At 44.6% G+C, this 19,200-nt stretch overlaps 2 protein-coding genes across 4 annotated transcripts; both read right to left on the reverse strand.

Annotated features, from left to right (window-relative positions):
* Positions 1-337: 337 nt before the first annotated feature.
* Positions 338-5,277, reverse strand: LOC107383118 (MICOS complex subunit MIC26). 2 transcript variants are annotated; one of them, XM_015955568.3, is made up of 10 exons: positions 5,175-5,277; positions 4,718-4,828; positions 3,959-4,081; positions 3,259-3,291; positions 3,101-3,155; positions 2,579-2,674; positions 1,877-1,968; positions 851-937; positions 696-778; positions 338-609 (listed from the first exon to the last, which is right to left on the reverse strand). In XM_015955568.3, the coding sequence occupies exons 1-9, from the start codon at positions 5,190-5,192 to the stop codon at positions 734-736; spliced, it is 660 nt and encodes a 219-aa protein (XP_015811054.3). In that variant the 5' UTR covers positions 5,193-5,277; the 3' UTR covers positions 338-609; positions 696-733. The 2 variants fall into 2 exon arrangements, with proteins under 2 accessions (XP_015811054.3, XP_015811053.3); XM_015955567.3 differs by having other exon boundaries at positions 338-778.
* A 2,426-nt stretch (positions 5,278-7,703) lies between these two features.
* klhl15 (kelch-like family member 15) lies at positions 7,704-18,720 on the reverse strand. Of its 2 annotated transcripts, none has more exons than XM_015955572.3 (9): positions 18,432-18,720; positions 17,180-17,267; positions 14,516-14,654; positions 14,233-14,421; positions 13,925-14,149; positions 13,643-13,804; positions 13,293-13,502; positions 13,010-13,200; positions 7,704-12,928 (listed from the first exon to the last, which is right to left on the reverse strand). In XM_015955572.3, the coding sequence occupies exons 1-9, from the start codon at positions 18,490-18,492 to the stop codon at positions 12,190-12,192; spliced, it is 2,004 nt and encodes a 667-aa protein (XP_015811058.1). In that variant the 5' UTR covers positions 18,493-18,720; the 3' UTR covers positions 7,704-12,189. The 2 variants fall into 2 exon arrangements, with proteins under 2 accessions (XP_015811058.1, XP_070409599.1); XM_070553498.1 differs by lacking the exon at positions 18,432-18,720 and adding an exon at positions 14,793-14,901 and having other exon boundaries at positions 17,180-17,266.
* Between the last annotated feature and the right edge of the window lie 480 nt (positions 18,721-19,200).

Below are 19,200 nucleotides of genomic sequence, written 5' to 3' on the forward strand. Positions count from 1 at the left end.
CGGATAAGCGGAAGAGAATGGATGGAACTAGAATACTTTTAGGTTAATATTTAAATGACAATTATTAAACGGCCTGTATTTGATATATCACCCTCCAGAGTCCTAGGACCCCCCAAGGCACTTTACAACAGTTATTCACCCATCCTCACCAGCTGGTAGTGATGCTACAGCTGCTCTGGGACTCACTGATGGAGGTGAGGGTGCTGAGCACAGGCACCAGCAGTCTGACAGCGTAGTTGGGAAAAGGGAATTATGGGTAAACTTATAAAAACAGTTTGTTTTTAACCACAGAAATAATGAAAATAAAATACAAACAAACAAATATTCAGGAGCCAAATCCGTGTTAGATATGAGATTTAATGAGTAAATGCGGCACATTTGTAAACATAAATAACTTAATAATTACACAATTATCCAGGACTGTAGCCGTTTCTCTGAACTGAGGCTGTTCAGGAAGCTGCCTGATGAGTACGTAAAAAACCTTTTCGTGTTTGCGACTCAGAAGGAGGAGAAACCAGGAGCAGAGTCTGGGAGAGCTCAGATGTTCGTGGGAAGTTTTTCCAGAATTCCCGGGATCGTGACGACCCGTAGGTTGGAATCAGAACCGCTCTGCAATCCAAGTGAATGAAGCCGCTTGTTGGGAGGAAATGAGCTAACTCTGGAACGTTTCTGAGCCTAACACCCAAATATCTGACCTGAAGGACGTCTCCGTGGGAAACAGGAAGTGTTTCCCTCAGCTGTTCGAGGCCGGCTCCTCCTTCCTCTCCGGCGTCGCCGACTAAAACCACAACAGTCAGAAGAATCGAGACAAAACAAACCAAACCAGTGTTCAACGTTCAAAAAGACTCACCTTCTTCTTGCTGGACGGAGCTTTCCACAGCGTTTCCATGGCAACGCGACCCTGCTGAGCCCAGGTGAACGCTGAGTCTCGACTCACCTGGAGGAAAAGACGGTTAAACACAGGTGAAGCTGGAAAAAGTTCACTTTGTTTTAATCAGTTTTAATAAATAACTTATTTTATTATCTTAAAAAAAACAACACATTAATAAAACATCATGAAATGTGACGAAAGGTTTTCAAAATAAAAGCCTTTAAACTGAAACATACAAGAAACTGGAATCTTCCTCCAGGGAAAAACGAGTTTTCCCAACACGAAACCATTCCCAGTTCAAACCCAGGTCAGGAAGTCTGGATGGAATTCTCCTGAACTGTTCCCAGAATCCAAACACTCTGATTTCGGTGCAAGAGCAGCCGAGACCACCGATAAACCCGATGAGTTTAATGAAGCCAGACCCATCCCAAACCCCGAGCTGTGGTTGAACTGGTCCCAGCAGGAGTTAACACCTGGAGTTAATCCCAGGAGGCTTCAGCAGAAACACGCTGATGATCAGGTGGTTCAGCTCTTTACTTCTACTGACTCTTTGTCTATACTGAAGGGGCGGGGCTTAAATCTGGGACCCGTTTTCTTCCAGCTGTTGGTTCGAACTTTGACCCGGTTGGAGGTCCAGCAGACATCCCCCTGGTAGATGGTTCTGGTTGTTCCCGTGGTCCGTTAGTGTGAGACAACCTCAGCTGCTAAAACATCAAACATCTGGAACGCTCCGGGAGTCATGGGGGTTTGGGGTTGGCCAGCTGTGGCGGCCATCTTGAACCAGGCTGACTTTCAGACGTTAATCCAGAGGATCTGACCTGCAGCCGGTTCTACAGAATCCTGGCTTCATCTGAGCGGAGAACGGGACGACGACGGGGGACGTGGCGTCCTCCTTCATCCTCAGGGTCACAGATGTGTGTGTGTGTGTGTGTGTGTGTGTGTGTGTGTGTGTGTGTGTGTGTGTGTGTGTGTGTGTGTGTGAGAGAGAGAGAGAGAGAAACCCACCTTTAGCAAGGCAGCCGCCTGCTGAGGATAAAACATGGAGGCGCTCAGAGCCATGAGGCCACCAGGAAACAGCAAACGCTTTAATCTGGAACCTGAAACCAGGAGGAAAGGGTCAAAGGTCAAAGTCCTTCTATTCTCACCACACCAGTAAAACCACAGTGCGTCTCTTCTGGGGACAAACTGCTGCTGTGGGACATCCAGCGACTGCAGACGGACCCAAATCAGCTGTTAGATCAGCTGATTCCAGTCAGGCTGCTCAGATTTGGGTTTTAGTCTCTGTTTGTTTACATTCATATAAAATAAACAAATAAAACTAGAAATCAGATAAAAATCTGCAGGCTTAAAGATGTGTTTGCAGATTCAACTGTTTGTCACATTAAAGCGTTTATCTTCCTGATTAATCAGCAGCATCAAAAGGTCACGATAACAAAAAAATACCAGAAATAACTAAATCTTGTTTTATCTGAGAGGAAAAACAACAACATGTAAACAAGAGAAGTTAGTTTCAGGTTAGTTTTATTAAGTTTTAGGCTTCAGTTAGATCAAATTAACCTGGGTATTTATGTAGAATAACATTTAAATTAGCAGTATTAGTATTTAAAACAGTTTTAACATCATTTAATTATTGATTTAAAGTTAAAAACATTCATATTTTGAACAAATTCCCAACAAGAAGCGCTCCAAACTGGAATCAAACGTCACCTTTAGCCAAGTAAAGGCCGAGGAATCCGGAGAACCCGACCACAGCTACGCTGGGGTAAAGGTCAGCGGGGGGGTCGCTGAGGAACCGGTACGTGTCTAAAGGTCACAGGAGGTCAACAGATAAATGATCAGTATCAGGGCAGAAAACATAAATAATAGGATTCATTCTGATTTATTACAGTTCTAATTCATTCATCACACCCAACAAAACGATCAGTCAGATAATAAAAATATTTTTGTTTTACATAAATCTAAATCTACGGTGGCCCAGAAGGTCCAACCAAACACAGAATCTCTTTGTCTCTCATAAATTCTGTTTACTATTTACATTCATTATTATCTCTGTTGTTGTGGATTTTGTGTTTCGTGGGGCCTTCTGGGCCACCGTACAAACTTTATCTGACTTAAAAAATAATCACACAATGAAAAAAATCCTGATTAAAGTCTAAATATTTCACTTTAAACCATCTAAAGTGTTAGAACAGCAGGTTTTAAAGTCACGCTTGACCTATGACCTCTTACCGGTGATGGCTGTGACTGACGTGTTCACGGTCGGCTCCACCCGTCGGTACGTTTGCTGTTTCAAGATTTAAAAGTGTAAATGAAAAGTTTACTAAATGCTTCTGTCTTTGTTGAGTCCAACAGTTAATAATCTGACATTAAGATAATATTTTACTCACCTCAGCTTTCTCTGCTGCAGCCTGGAGCGTTTGCTGCAAGAAGCACAAAAACAAACCACAACAGGTCGTTTTAATCTATTAACACCAGACTAATCCAACAAAAGGTGAACGGCAGCAGGAGCCAACGAGTCAGAGGGACATTTAATCCTGCTGGATTAGAGATTCCTCACAAACCTAACAGAAAACTATAATTATAATCTGAGACAGAAAACCAGCAATCACACTGAACTAACATGCAATTAGAGTTTGTTTTGTTCAGAAATGCTTCGTCATTTAATCTGGGAGGTAAGAATAAGTGCTGGGATTAGGGTCACACATGAAACCAGCAAACAGGAGAAAACGACTCGTTTTCAAAAAGCTGCAGGAGAAAAAAGTTTTGAGAGAAGGACCGATTCTGGTTCTACAGCCGATACCAATTTCTAATCCCCAAACAGCTCTGGAATTATTATTAATGGAACCATTTTAGTCAGAAGATCAGCGTTTATTCAAGAACCCAAAATATCTTTTAACTCAGACTTTTGAGTTTTACAGCAGTGACAGCAGTCGGTCTGATCACGCTGAAGATTTTTGGTGCATCTCCACAAAAGTATTCATCTCTTTTCTCGCTCAGAGAAATGAATCAGACTCAGTGAGGTTTTCCTCTTAATGTTCACCGTTCTCTGACATGATGATCAGACCGAAACTGCTTGAGTTGACCTACCAGACACTGGCTGGTGTACGGTTCGGCCCGTTTCCTGAGCCATGTGACGCTCTGCTCCAGCTGCCCTGCCTCTGGTTCCACGCGCAGAGGCTTTGGGTCTGGTCTGGTGTACAGAGACGGCAGCTGAGTCAGACAGATGGATAGACAGACAGACGAGGGTGAAAAATAAAAAAATAATGTTACGATTTTCCTGAAAAGGAAACTTTAACATCACGTGTAGCTAGAATGGAACATTTGTGTTCTCTAATGACCTAAAGCGGTAGGAAATTTAAGAACCGATGCAATAAAAAAAGCTAAAAATTGAAGGTCAACATTTCAAGTTTGATTAAAAATAAATTTCTTTAATAACAAATAACTTTTTTGTTATTTCATAATAAATATTGTCATTGGTTAATTAAACTGGCATAAATTCTAAATGACTGTTTTCGGCAGGATTTTAGTTCAGATTTATCAGAAAGAAAATTAAAATTTATTTATTTTTATAGCAGCTCTTTGTAAAAAGATGCTTTTCTCAGTGATGTCATCTACATGGTTTTGTTTCAGTTCTCCAATGCATTAATATAGAAAACGTTATTAACAAATGTGATGTAATAAAATGTAATTAGATTGTTTTCATTAGAAAAAGCATCAACACAACCAGAATAATTATACCTAAAATGCATGAGGGCTAAGAAAAGGTCAAATTCATAAAATAGAACCAATAATTTAAGTGTTGGACCATGTAGTCCCCAGCGGGTCTTCACAGACCCCTAACCCGACCTCATCGATGCTCAGGGCGGACTGTTGGCTCTTCTTCTTCGCCTCACCGGCAGCCAGCTCCGAGCCGCTCGCCAGGGCTGCGACTCCCGGAGCCACGGCGCACAGCGACACCTGGTGGACGACCACGCAACAAACACGCCTTCGATTACACATTTAATCACTAATTCAAACACTAAACTCAACAATAACGATTCGAGAAGCCATTAAATTTTAACCACTTCTCGTTAATATTGTGATATTAAACAGAACAGGAAGCAGCTAGCATACAAGCCATTAAAGCTAAACGCTAAGCTACTCCTGCTAGCAGCAGGACGCTAAGTTCAGACGGGATGACTAAAGTAACGGCATAAAACTAAATCTACGACGTAGATTTTCAACACATACAGTATGCCAAACCAGAAAAGCAATTTTTTAAATTATTTTGATGTTTGTGGGAAAAAATCGTATTCGTTGTTACCAGTTTTGTATAAGGCATTTTCAGTCAGAGGCATCGACATCAGAGGACTTTCGCTTTTCTACGGAAAGCCGGGCAGCAAAAACACTGAAGACGCTCGCGCTCGTCAAATAAAACCACCAAAATAAAAGCACGATTAAATTTAATATTACTAATTGAAACGTGTCTAATTTCATAAAGATCGTTGTTTTTAATGTATAACATAAAATAGGCTCCCCATAAAAAGAGTCTGAACATGCAGGCTAATTAATATGTCTTAGTTGTTGTTTCGTTGGCCATCAAATTCTGTGAACAAACATTTTTGAGTAAATAAAGGAAACCAATCACACATTCAAGATACAATTTCTTGCTCTTTACTCAAATTTCAAAGGCCAAGTCTCTAATTTTAGTCTGAATTTGACCATTTCTGCAGAAAACCAGCAGACTGGACTCTGGAATTGTTTCCCTCTCACCTAAGCCTTAGGCCTATTTTGAAGCCTATTCCTCAAAAAATGGTAAAAATGGTATTTAATGGTAAAAATAGTTCAGATAGCCTTTTAGTGCTGGGTTTGCTGATTAATTTGATGGGAATTATTACTATTTCTTCTGTAGTGTGGGGTTGTTTTGGGTCACAGGGTCGGCTTAAGGGGTTAAGGGGCCGCAGTAGCTCAGGAGGTAGAGCAGGTTATCCAGCAAATGAGGTTGAGGACAACACACTTACCCCACCTGACCTGCTGGTGGTGGTCAGAGGCACTGGCAGCACCTTTGTTCAGCAACCTCACCTGTCAGTGGGCCCCAGGGCAGCTGTGGCTACATTGTAGCTCATCCCCAGGGTGTGAACGTATGAACATATTATAAAGTGCTTTGGAGTCCTCTTACTCACAAGTGTGGATCATTTACCATATATTTTATTGAAGGTAACACAGCATTACAGCCAGTGTTGGGAGTAACGCCGTTTAAATGTAACGGCGTTACCAACGGCGTTCTCTTTTAGGTAACAGAACAATCTAATTAATGACTTTTCCCACTGTTGCAACGCCGTTACCGTTACTGGGGACGGAAGGTTGTGCGTTACTATGTGCTTGTCGAATGTTGAGCAACAGCGTGAGGCTTTCTGACCGCCACACTTCAGCTGCAGCCAGGGAGAGAGAGGTGTCAGTAACGCGCTTACAAACACGATGATGATGGCCGGGTGGGCGGAGACCCTCACCGTCTCAGTCGCTGCTGCTGTAGACCCAACAGAGCAGTGATGGGAATAACGCCGTTTAAAATAACCACGTTAATAAAACAAATATTTCTTTCTGTAACGAGAAAACTAATTAATTACCGTCTTCTTTCATCAAAACCTCGTTTCTGTTACTGATCAGGAAATGCGTGCGTTAAGCAGCGCGGTGTGTTGAAGCTGTCATCAGCTGATCAGGAGCTGAAGAGGCAGATGTTTTCATCCAAGAGCATCACGGCCGTGAAGAACGAGGTAGACGTGATGAATAGTCTACGGCTGCAGGTGCGGGTCTGCAGCCGTAGCGGGACGTCCCGAAGGTCCGCTCACCTGTTCACCGCTCAGACGTGCTGATCTTCTACCTTCCTAGATGATCCAGCTGTAACCTGTTCCTGATGATGTCTTTAGTCCCGCTGTAACACTGATGCATCAGTCTCAGACGTCATGGAGCTCAGGTGTTATCAGAACTACCTGTGTGTGTTTACCACCCAGCTTCAGCTCTTCTGTGGTTGGGTCTGACCCACGTTAGTAAATGTAAGTCCTCCATCAGGCTTGTGCCTCTTCTAGTGTCATTTTAAAGGTTTTATTTATTTATTTAACCGTTACTAGATTAGCAGCAACAGAAATGCTGCTAAAAACACACAATTATGTGAAGCTGGAAAAATTAAAATACTGTGCAAAATTACATTCATTTCTGTAATTTAACTAGACTGAGAGACCATTTAAAGGCTCGGGAACCTTTACAGGTGTTTCTATTTGCAAATTTTAAATTTTAGCTGATTGGGGTCTTGTTAAATATCACACAGTGACCTTTTAATAGTCTAGATAAGTGTAATGTTCCTATTAGTAGTTCCTCCTGTTAAGTGCTTATTTATTGAAATTATTCAGGTTTATAAAAAACATTTGGACGTACATTTTATTATGTTCCAGTCATTAGTCATTTATATTTCACTTTTGTAGTAATTCTTGCATGCTTTAATGAAAAAAGTAACTAGGTAGTTATTTTTCTTGGTAATTAGTTACTTTTATAATCTTGTAACTCAGTAACTGAGTTACTTTTTTGACAAAGTAATCAGTAACTATAACTAATTACTTTTTTAAAGTAACTTTCCCAACACTGATTACAGCTGACCAAAGCGCATTTGTCATTTAAAGCTTGGGTCCAAACTAAACCTTTCAAGAGTTTGTAAACAATAATCCAAATTGCTCCTACTTAGGGATTATGAACATGTCTGTAGTTTCTGCTCGAGTTATGAGTTTGTGGAGAAAACACTTTTTAGGTTTATGTTTGTGATTTTTGAGGTGAAACAGAAGTCAGAAAACACACCGACAGCTCAAAGTTGACCAATATGAACATTTATTTCTGGAAAGAAGTTACAAATTGTTTCCAAAGAGTTTCTACTTGGATTGTATGATATGTTGTTCTGGTTCGGTTGTTTTCTGGATGCAGTCGTTAAAGCGAGTGATTTTTAAAGATCCTCTATTCTCGTTTCCTACGGACAGACGGGCGGACTAAAGGATGCTGCTATGACTGATGAGGACAGCAGTACTTTATTATTTATTGTTCAAACAGCAACGTCAGAGGAGCATCGAGCGGTTGGGAGGAGGCATGAAGGGACGGTGAGGACTGTGTCCCACGATGGGTGTGAGGAAAACAAAGACTAAGTTTAGCAAGAATAACGAGTTTTCTTTATTATTACTGATTGAAACGTGTCGAATTTCATAAAGATCATTGTTTTTAATGTATAACATAAAATAGGCTGACCTGAAATGATTGGAATAAAAAGCTTGTTTACTGTTTATTTCTTGACATATTTATAGTTTGCATCCAGGCAAATGTACAGGTTAAGAGTGAAGGATGGATTTAAACTCCGTTTGGTTTCCAACCTGCTGACGTCTGCGACCCTTCAGCCACACAAGCCGGAGGAGGACAGGCAGACAGCTGACGCTAGGATGGAGACGACATGAAACAACAGTAAATAACCCTACAACTGTTACTGCATAGCTGAGTGAAAAAGCACTAGGTCCGAAAATAAATAACTTAAATACGCAGCTGGCAAACAGAAGTGCATCAGTGTGCGCTCTAGCCCTTTCACAGTTGGCTCAAGACAAATAAAAGTACATAAAACAGAAGGGAGCGGGCGGGCCATGGGCCGGACCTGGGTCCGATTTAGCAGAACGACTGGTTCTGATCAGTGTCAGAAAACAACATGGCCGTCAGCTGGTTGGGTCGGGCTAAGTTACTGTCGGGCCTCAAACAAAAACATCCTAAAGAAAACACTGTTGGGTTCCTTCATCTGAATGACGGCGGATTTAAATGCGACACGAAATAAAAACTACAAATAAACAACATTTCCCGTCTGGGTTTCTGACGTTTTGGCACCAAAACCAACGAAGGATTTTGTTTTTCTGATTCACCTTCGTTTTCCACTAAATAAATAAACAAACATTCATCACAGAAACGAGTTGACTGGTAAAAAAACAACAACATTTACATGAAAAATAAATAAAGCATGAGTGACCCGAAGTTTACATGAAAAAGGCAGCTAGCAGAAAGCTAATTAGCCGTGGCTAACTTTAGTTCCCTTTTGTTTTCTGAGCTAACCAAATCTAAAATTTAAATAATTGTTTAATATTAGTTTAAAGAACATTTCACTAATCTCTAGGACCTCTCACCTGTGGTTTTATTATATTTAATCTACTTATTTGTGTTTTATAATAATTTTATGTTTTCAGTAGAATGCTAGCTAACTCTGAGCTAAAGGCTAACAGCAGCTAGCTTATTTCGCTTCAGTAAAATTTACCCTTTAGAGAAAATGGCAAACATTTTGGTTCTTTGGTTTGTCATTTCATATAAATGAACAAGTTAGCAGCTAGAATAACTCATGAACGACCCTCTGGTTAACGCTAACGCTAACTAGTTTAACTAGTTTGATCTCAGCAGGTAAAACATTGGCTTCTTCTCACTGTTTGGTGTTTCTGCAGCTTTTATTTTCATATCTGAAAACACAAACAAATGTCTTTGCGTGTGTCCAAACCATGAAACCAAAGGTGTCCAAAATGTGGGGCAGAGGCTGTTAATGGCCCTGGACAGCAGAATTTAGGTTACCTTGGCTTTTTTTTTTCCTGGTGTTTATTCACAAGGTTAAACAACAAATACAGAAATCTTGGAAGGACTTTTGTTAACCCGGTTAAGTCTGATTTACTTCTCCGTTTCCGTCGGTATTTAGAACGTCATTATGTGTCGGCGCAAGGGCTCTCCGACGGACTCACAGAGGGTAACGGAGACACGCACTTTTTAAATATCCATCGAAAGTGACAGATACTGCAAGCTTGTGATTGGACAGGAGGCCACTTTCTTAAAGAGCAAGTCAACCCCAAATCACTTTTTTTTTGCTGATAAACTATATAAAGGAGTGTCTAATCATGCTGCAGACACGTGTAGTCAATAATTTGGCAGTTCAGTGCATCTTGGTTAAAATTCACATATTCTTCCTAAAACTGTCAGTGTTGCGCCGTCGTCAGGGAAAAATTCTGCACTGTATTTGAATTTAAATCTGCCACTGCTATTGGCTAAGAGGTATGCTATGATGTCATCTGGTATATTGTGATGTCATAATTCCATTGTGAGCCTGTGTGTGTGTGTATTTGTTAGCGGCTCCGCCCTCTCGGTCTGCTAAGCAACAGCATTTGTTGCATTTTTCAAACATGAAGTGGGAGTGAAGTAAGTTTCTTGTAGGGGGTGACTTGCTCTTTAAAACTTGTCAACAGCACCACCGTTGCTTCGTCAAAAAGTAAAACGATATTTTGCGGTAGACCGTGGGTGATTCTCAGTGCCAAGGAACCTCGCCTTGATGTCTTGGCCCCGCCCCGGTTGCCTAGGAGATACATCATCAGGAGCCGCCAAGATGTGTTCCAATGTTCATGTTCTACCGAGGCGTGTGTTCTCCGTTTGTTAGCCGTTTAGCTAGCTGAGCAAGGATACAAGGGAGGTGTCTTGTAGCCTAGCCTTGGTCAAAAATTACCCAGAATACACTGCAGTATTTTCAAAAGGACGGCAGATCAGAAGCCGGCAGCTACTTCAGGGACAATTTTCAAGTTTAAAAGTAAGTCAGCTAATTTAAAATGTTTATTTTAGATCCAAAGAAGTTATCTATGGTTGGTTAGTAGCTTAGTAGCTGCAGCTTCGGTGGCTAGAGGGTAGTAACTCACTTATATTTTTAATTTAATAAACATTTACACAATTTAAAAAGTACAAGGCTCATTACATATTTATATTGAAACTAATACGTATAAAATATAACGTTATCTCCCGTTTCACGTGACGTTATGTTACCGCCGTGGAAGCCGCGGTCACGTGATGCAAGTCTGTTCCATTTAACCGTTTTCTTTGATCAAGGAAGGACCGTGTCCTCGTAAGCAAGGCGCCCGGCCTCGAAAGACATCGCCTTGCAAGGCCAGGCGCCTTGACACTGAGAAACACCCCAAGAACAGATTGAAGAACTCAGCGCAGAAAAAGTCCAAAACTATGAACGTTTATTCACTTGTGACTGGAGGATTACAAAAATACGGAGCAAGTGTTTTATTCGTGGACGGAAATGACCAGAAACGTGTGTTTAGTGGTGGAGGCGAGTGAAGGACAAATTAATATAAAGAATTATGTCAACACCTTAGTAAATACACCACTGTGGATCGGATACCTCAGAACAGCGCTACGCCCTCTGCTGTCCTGGCGGGGAATTGCTTTGCAACGCTCCTCAGGAGACGGAGAAGTCGGAGAACAAAAGGTGTGTCGGTGCGTGTGCGTCTAACCCGCAGTGACCTTTACTAAAGTCAGACATTAGAGCCTCTCAGCTTCAGATTTACTGACTTTTACTTTTTAAATATAATGTTGTTTACGGAACAGTCGGGTGTTTAACGTGTTGCTGAGCAGGTAGGACGGTTACCACGGTGATTCGGGGTTAGGGTAGTTTGGACACCCCTGGTTTGAACCTTTGCTGGTTTCCACGGTAACGACACCTGGACTCGTCAGCGAGAGTTCATTTTAGACGCGACTCCAGCGAGGATAAGACTCACAAAAACAACGGATAAAGTGCAGGAATGTGGACGGGCAGAGCAGAGATCTCCCTTCCCTCCCAACCCGGAATTCCATCATCAGGATTAATGATGGAATCGTGAAATCTTGGGAGTTGCGTTCCTCATAAACGTGGTTTACAGAAGATGGGGGTGGGGGTGGAGCAGTGTAATGGACATGAGCTCGGAATGAGGAGATCTGGAAGCAGGAGCGGGTTTGGACTGGAAGCAGGACCGCTCTGGAAGCAGAACCAGATGGATTTCTGAGCTGGTGACAAACCGGAGTTCTGTTTTCCGACTGGTGACGGTTAAATTACAGCATAAACACCTGCTCAACTATCATTCCCACTAACTCAGTTAGAAACTTCCGGTCAGATTTGTGGGATTGGGTGAAGCGCCTCTGTGACGCTTCCAGAGCGGTCCTGCAGAGATTCTGACAGATCCGACCCGACAGGACCGGTGAGAACGCGGTCCGGAACCTTTGTAAAATCACAGAGGTGGGATTTGTTCTTCCTAAAGTTTTCTGGGAAAGGGAATAACGGGACCATGAAGCCGGGAGGAGCGCCTCTCCGGCCCCGGCTGTCTCTTCTCACCTGTTTCAGGTAAATGCTGGTCTCTAGTTTAAAAGCTTGGTTATCAGTGACCCCCCCCCCCCCGCCCACACAGCTGGCCCCGCCCCCTCTGAGCGGGATGCTTCCGTCCTGTAACGGTCCAGTTTCTAGAAAAGGAGGCGCGGTGAAGCGGACCTCAGCTGCAGCGTCTCACGTGCTCCAGCACGTACTCTGGGAAGTGCAAGCTGCACACCTGCAGACCGTCCAGTTTGCAAGGCATCCTGGGATACTCGTCCTCCTTCCACTTGTTCTCGTCGGGGTCAAAGGTGAGGATGGAGTCACTGTAGTGGCCGTTGTAGCACAAGCCTCCCAGCACCATGATCTGCCTGTCCAACACCGCCACCCCGTGGCCGCTGCGCCCGATGGGCATGGAGGCCAGGATGGTCCACTCGTCCGTCTCCGGGTCGTACACCTCGGTGGACGGGCAGCCCTGTGACTCGAACGACGCCCGCAGGATGACACACACGCCTCCGAACACGTACAGCTTCCCGTTGTGGGAGATCATCTTGTGGAAGCAGCGTGCGTAGTTCATTTTGGATTTGTTCTCCCAGCAGCTGGCGTGCGTGCCAGGCAGCAGCGGTCCTCGGCCGGCGCGCGTCCTGTGTGAGTCCGACCCACCAGGGCCCGCCTCCCGCCCTGGGTCGAACACACACACCTGTTTGGAGGTGGAGGAGGAGGTGATGCCGCCCGTGATGTACAGCTTCCCGTTGAGCACTGTGCCCTCGTGGCCGTACTTGTTGACGGGATACGGATCGACAAACTCCCAGCGGTCCTCCGTGATGTCGTACCGCTCCGTAGAGTAGAACGTCTCGTCACGCGTTCGGCCCGCCACGGCGTAAATAAACTTCCCGATGACGCCCACGGCGAACTCTGACCTGCAAAAACAAAAGCATCTTCAGATAAAAGCCAGCGAGGAGTCCTAGACCCAACAGGGCAGAGGCTCCGCCTCCTCTGACCTGGGCACAGACATGTCCGCCATGCGCAGCCACGAGTTCTGCCGAGGGTCGTAGCGGTAGACTTTAGACGAGGCGTGGAACTCTCCATCGGGTCCGAGCTCCTCTCCGCCCAGCAGGAAGGCAAAGTTATTAACGATGGCGAGGCAGTCCGGCCGGAGCGGCACCTGGGGGCCTTCCAGCTCCCACCACACCTGAAACACAGCAGAACAGCATCAGGTGGACCGGGGACAGCCGGGTCCAGCCGGGCGGACGCGCTCGGAGCCGTGGGCTGAAGGCGGAGCACCTTTGGACACTGCAGCAGCAGGATCTTGCTGTTCACCATGCTATGGCCGATCATTCCCCTGAAGACGGCGGTCTGCGGGCGGACGGAGCGGATCCGGTTGGATCTGGTCTCCACCAGAGGCTGCTGGTTGACATCATGGAAGTAGCTGAGCGCCTGATCCACGTCCTGCCTCAGCTGCCTGGAGTAACGGTAGAACTCCGACGTTTTCACCTGAGGGGATCACAGAACAGCTTCAGACTCGTTAAGAGCACACCTGTACAGGTGCGCGGTGGGACATTTATCTGAGCCCAAACCCGCAGAAGCAGGACTGAATGGAGCTTCTGGACCGAGTGTCCTCCAGCGAGACCAACCTTCTCAAAGATGTCTGCAGGCGTCATGAGGCAGAAGCGGACAGACTGGACGATGACGTCCGTGTGTCTCCAGCGGCGCCGGTCGTGTCTCAGCCACGCCTGGACGGCTTCGTAGAGCTCGATCTCTGGGTACCGACTCAGAGCATCGCTGTTCAGGTGCGCCTGGACCAGATAGAGGGGGCGGAGTTAAAAGGAGACACGGTGGACAGTCTATCCTGTCTCAGGTGTTCTGTAGGAAAACGTTCCCCGTTAACGGTGACTAGATGTGTGAGTCAGAGGAACCTGGAGTCTCTCGAGGCTGAGGTAGGACAAGAAGTCGGGTCGGCTCATCAGGGGGACAAAGTTCTCCAGAAGGAAGTTGTCCAGCTGCTCCTGGACACCCTCCACGCCCACGCTGAAGTCCTCCAGGAGACGCATGACCTCTGCGCAGTTCTCCAGGCAGATCTTAGCCAGCAGGAAGGAGCAGCAGAACTCCACCACCTCCGTCAGCTGGACGTACATGGCCGCCTGTGGAGTCAGGAGCAGATTCCAGATCACATCGGAGTTTTCCGTAAGCGTCAGCCTGGAGAAGAGGGGTGGCTGTCTGGTACCTGCAGGATCTCCTGGATGGTGGGCATGCTGAGCTCCAGGGAGCCGTAGTACATGAATCTGAGGATGTGTCCGAACCCGGCGGCCGTCAGCCCCTTCATGTGGATCTTATCCTGGTCCCGCTCCCTCATGTCTGCTGTGAACATGACCCGGAAGTAGTCGCTCTGGGTGGCCAGCAGTGCCTTGTGGGCCTGCAGGAGGAGACACCAGCAGCATAAATCATTCCTGATAGTCTTCTCCCACCTGGAGGAGGTCTGGGACCAGGGGGAGGAGCTCCTGGTCTACCTGGAAGTGGTGCTCCTCTATCAGCAAGGTGACATCCAGCAGCAGACGCTCCTCGTACAGCGCTCGAAAGCCTGACGACACGCTCCCATCATGCACCTGGGACAGGTACACCTCCACATCCGCCCCCGACATAACACACCTGAAGAAGTTGGCGGAGCAGGAAGTCATTCACAGAGAGAGAGGAAGTCATGATGTTACAACAGTCTGAAGTGTGTGAGCGGCAGGAGCTAGAGGGACATCTAAGCTGAACCAGACACACACACAAACACCCACTCACCTCTGATTGGCCACGGGCATGTCAGAGGGGGTTGTCCGAGCCAATCAGAGGACAGTGCCCCTTGTGTCCAGCTGATGCTAACAAAGTCCCTTTTCTGAGCGTCAATCACCTGAACGACAGAGCCAACAAACGTTAAACACCTCCACCCTCACCAGACTACACGGCCGAGCACCTGCACACACGTGTGCCACAGGTGAGCAGGTGCTCGGCCGCGACTTCATACAACAGGTCAGAAAGAAGCAGCGGCGTCCTGATGTCACCATGGAAACCAGAGGTACAACGAGGGATCGATTATAGGATAGCACACGACGTCATCGGGAAGCAATTCCTCCAGATTCTGATTTTATCACCAAATTAAAACACAAAGTTTTTTTTTCAGGGATTAAATCTACAGAAAATAAAAAATTAACTAAGAGGAAAACAGGCTGAACAGCTTCAGGTTGGAGAAATACAGATTCTTTTTGACTAGATTGATAAGCTAACTGCTAGTCCCAGCAGGTGCTCAGCGCTGTTGTCTTAAGGCTCAAACATATCAGTAATACGGCAACTACCCCCCCCCCCACACACACACACACACACACACAGGAAGTGCTACAGCTAGCTGCTCTTAAAGCAAAGATGCTAACAGTGGCCAACGCTGTAAAGCTGTTTAGATTAAACTTGTTTAAATGCAGCAGAAACACCTGGTTCTCTGCCTTGCCTAACTAGCCGTTAGCTCATCAATCCAGCCACAAATAATCTGTTTCTCCAAACTGATGCTGCTCCCAGACGTGAGATATTGGTTGTTTGTTTGTTTTTTTCAACAGAAAAATCGGAACCGTCCCTTTAAAGAGCAAGTCACTCCAAATCAACTTTTTTTGCTCATAAACTAAATAAACGAGTGTCTGGTCGTGCTGTAGACATGTGCAGTCGACACTTTAGTGCATCTTAGCTCAAGTTTAAATATTCTGCCTAAAACGGTCAGCGTTGCACCGTCATCAGGTAAAAACTCTGCACTGCATTGAATTTAAATCTGCCATCGCTATTGGCTAAGAGGTACTCTATGATGTTAGATGGTACATTATGATGTCACAATGTTGTGTGTGTATTTGTTAGCGGCTCCGCCCTCTCGCTATGCTATGCTACAGCCTTTGTTGCATTTTTCAAACAGGAAGTGGGAGTGGAGTAAGAATCTGGTAGGGGGTGACTTGCTCTTTAAGCTCAGAGAATAAAAGTAATTACGTCTCCTTAGAATAAAATTCTGAAAATGTTTTTGTTTAAGAACCAGTTCCAATAAAGTTTAAAGGGTTGGTGGGAACCGTATTTATGTCGATGAGGAAACACGAGTTCTGCTAAAGGTGGCCCGACTCACCATTGACTGCTAATACAGCTTCTGTTAGAATAAAAACAAAATCACGGATGGTGACGGTCTGAAGTTTTAACTGAACATGATCCAGATCAGAACCAGCGGTACCAACAGAACCAGGAAGTTTGAACTCTGGGATGTTGATGAAGAAGCAGGTGAATGCCAGTAAGTTTGTTCCGTCTTTGCTGCACATTTATCTCCGTTAATAATTAAAAACACAATAAACATTGATCGTTTAACACAACAGTTCTCCTTGTTTGGGTCGGGCCTGCGCTGCGGGTCATGAAACCTACAAACTGTAAAAAATAATAAATAAATAAATCTGATTAAGGAGCTTCAACTTTTCCTCAAATTTCAACGTTTTCTGTAAAATATTTATTAAAAACGTTAATTATGAAAATTACTATATTAATGTTTTTGTGTCTAAATCAGTAAATATTTGGGTCTGAGGGGGTTTTATTGTAGGTCGGTCATTTGTGAACCCCGCAGATTAAGCCAGGATTTTGCTGTAAAGCATCCAGATTTACTTTTATGTTTAGAAAACACAAAAACAGTTCTTAAAGAGCAAGTCACCCCCTACCAGAGCCTAACTCCACTCCCACTTCCTGTTTGAAAAATGCAACACATGCTGTTGCCTGGCAGACCGAGAGGGCGGAGCCGCTAACAAACACACACACACAGACTCACGACAGCATTGTGACATCATAATGTACTAGTTTACATCATAGCATACCTCTTAGCCAATAGCAGTGGCAGATTTAAATTCAAATACAGGGCAGAGTTTTTACCTGACAACGGCACAACACTGCCAGTTTTAGGCAGAATATTTAAATTTTAACTAAGATGCACTGAAGTGCCAAACTATTGACGACACGTGTCTGCAGCACGATTAGACACTCGTTTATTTAGTTTATCGGCAAAAAACAGTAGATTTGGGGGTGACTTGCTCTTTAAGGTTGAATAAAAAAGGCTGAAACCCCAGACTAAAGCCACCAGGAAGGAGATTATTTGTGTGGAATTGAGACGGAGAGCAGCGTCGTACCTTTTGGAGCCCGGGCCAGCGATCACAGGCTGTGACGTCTGAGCGCTAAGGGGCCGCTCGCATTTCCTGTGTTTATGTTTCCCCGGTTCTAACAGAACACACAGAACAGCAGCATCAGGGTCAGATCAGCTGATCCACACAGAAACAACAACAAACCCTGCAGGTATTTAAAACTGTCAAACAACAGGATCTCATTAAGCATGAACATTTAAAAGCAGTTTGAGAAATTAAAGTGATTTTTAACGTTTGTTGGGTCTGGGAACTCGTTTCAGTCGTGATTATAAATGTTTCAGTTCTTCTGACTTTAAACTCATAACCAAGTCACAATAATGAGTTTTAAATGCCTGACTGTTCTCTATAAGAGCAGCACTGATGCAGCTTGCAGAACCGATACCAGTTTAGGGTTTTTCTGCGCAGCTCTGACCTGATAAGACTGATTTATTAAGATTTGTGTGAAACAAAAATCTGCAAAAATGAAATATTGTTAAAAACTGAAAACCTGATAGATAATTCAAGAAGGGAGGACCATGGACCGTTCACAAAGTGAGCTCAGATTAATTAGCATGTAGCAGTGGTGCGTTCAAGGACCCAATTTAAGAAAGGAAGAAAATTAGATTTTTTGTGTCAGGTGGACTGTTGTGGTCACGTGTTTCCAGGTCTGCGCATCTGAACCATCTGAAAATATGATAATAACAATATTTATGTAAACACGCTGCTGCTCTTAGTTCCTCCAAAGCGTCTGAGCAGAAAACTTCTCCATGATTTATAGTTTTGGGTTAACTTCAATTTATTCCTCTGATGATAAATAATGTGCGGAATAATACTGGTCTCCAGGTGAAAGCCTGTCTGAGGTGCGAGGAGACGGACAGGTGAGTTAAACGTGTCAGGAACTGCTGTAGTTAGAGCCTGAGAGCCAGATTCATCACGGCTGTCCCCAGACCAGCAGCAGGCTCGGATGTGTGTCTGAGACTGGAGCTGAAGGCTAACACACCTGAGCAGGTGTGTTTATCCTCTTTGGTGTACCTCCACCACAGGGGAGGAGGTTTTTAACTCGAGCTCCAAACAAAGGCTCCACTCAGCGGCTCTGACTCTGCTCTCACATCCGGCTAAAGCCGGAGGCTTTATTCTGCCTCTGGGGTGGAAGCGTTGACGTTAAACGTGTTAATTACGTCTCTGTGGTTAAATTAGCTGCAAGCAGGCTGCGGTGACCGGGGAACAGCTTTAGCTTAGCGGCTAAATCCAACCGTCTCACCTCGGCGGTGCGAATCCCCACAACCCCTCTTCGTCCAGGCAGCTCTGGCTCCGTCAGACATGAAGTTACGGGTTCGATTCCGCGGTCAAGAGAGCGGACGGCAGCGCCGCATGGCCATACTTTCTCTGTAATCCATCAGCCAGACGGAGATACCCCCCACACGGCTCCAAATTAGACGGGTGCCGAGCCGCAGCGGTCCACAGGATTTACAGACACCATCTTCTGCACCGACGTAATTTCCCTTCATGACGGAACTGAAGGGCGGCGGGAGAGCGGACAGTCAAAGAGTGTACATGAGACAAGATGGATCACTGCAGTCTAAAAAACAACAGCAAACAATACAACTGTACTGAGTTGTTTGTTTTGTTGTGCACGTCTTACTTTTTAGATGATATAAATATATCAATATAACGGATCGCATTTTATTACACATTTAAAATAAGCTAATTGATACAAGAGGTATTTCACCACATAGATATCATATATTAATATATGATATGTATGTTTCACCACATGTAGGTTCATCAGAGACCTGGAGTTAAGTTTATACACAAATGTAAATAAAATTATTTAGAATCAATATATGCCCATTCAGACTGCAGGTGTAGACAGCTAATTAAAAATGTCACATTTAGATTTAGATGTCCACATAAATATTTTTACATAGGTTTTCAAAAACTACAAACTTGTTAAGAAGACTACAAACAGTATTTGATGATGTCATATTTTAACGACGGCCTGGCACTAATTATTTATCTAGGCTTATTTT

Source organism: Nothobranchius furzeri, chromosome 7 (assembly GCF_043380555.1).
Source record: "Nothobranchius furzeri strain GRZ-AD chromosome 7, NfurGRZ-RIMD1, whole genome shotgun sequence".
Taxonomy (NCBI): domain Eukaryota; kingdom Metazoa; phylum Chordata; class Actinopteri; order Cyprinodontiformes; family Nothobranchiidae; genus Nothobranchius; species Nothobranchius furzeri.

Bases quoted from the DNA above. Each gene is read 5' to 3' on its own strand.
- LOC107383118 (XM_015955568.3), bottom strand. The intron at 1,969-2,578 runs GTGACGTTTGAT...TCCTGGTTTCAG, and splicing joins CGGCCTTTACTTGGCTAAAG to GTTCCAGATTAAAGCGTTTG. The intron at 779-850 runs GTGAGTCTTTTT...TTGTGGTTTTAG, and splicing joins CTCCGTCCAGCAAGAAGAAG to TCGGCGACGCCGGAGAGGAA.
- klhl15 (XM_015955572.3), bottom strand. From the start codon at position 18,492: ATGTCTGACGGAGCCAGAGCTGCCTGGACGAAGAGGGGTTGTGGGGAT. The intron at 13,805-13,924 runs GTTCCTCTGACT...TATCTGGTCCAG, and splicing joins TCAGCCTCGAGAGACTCCAG to GCGCACCTGAACAGCGATGC. The intron at 13,201-13,292 runs GTGCTCCGCCTT...GCTGTGTTTCAG, and splicing joins TGCTGCTGCAGTGTCCAAAG to GTGTGGTGGGAGCTGGAAGG.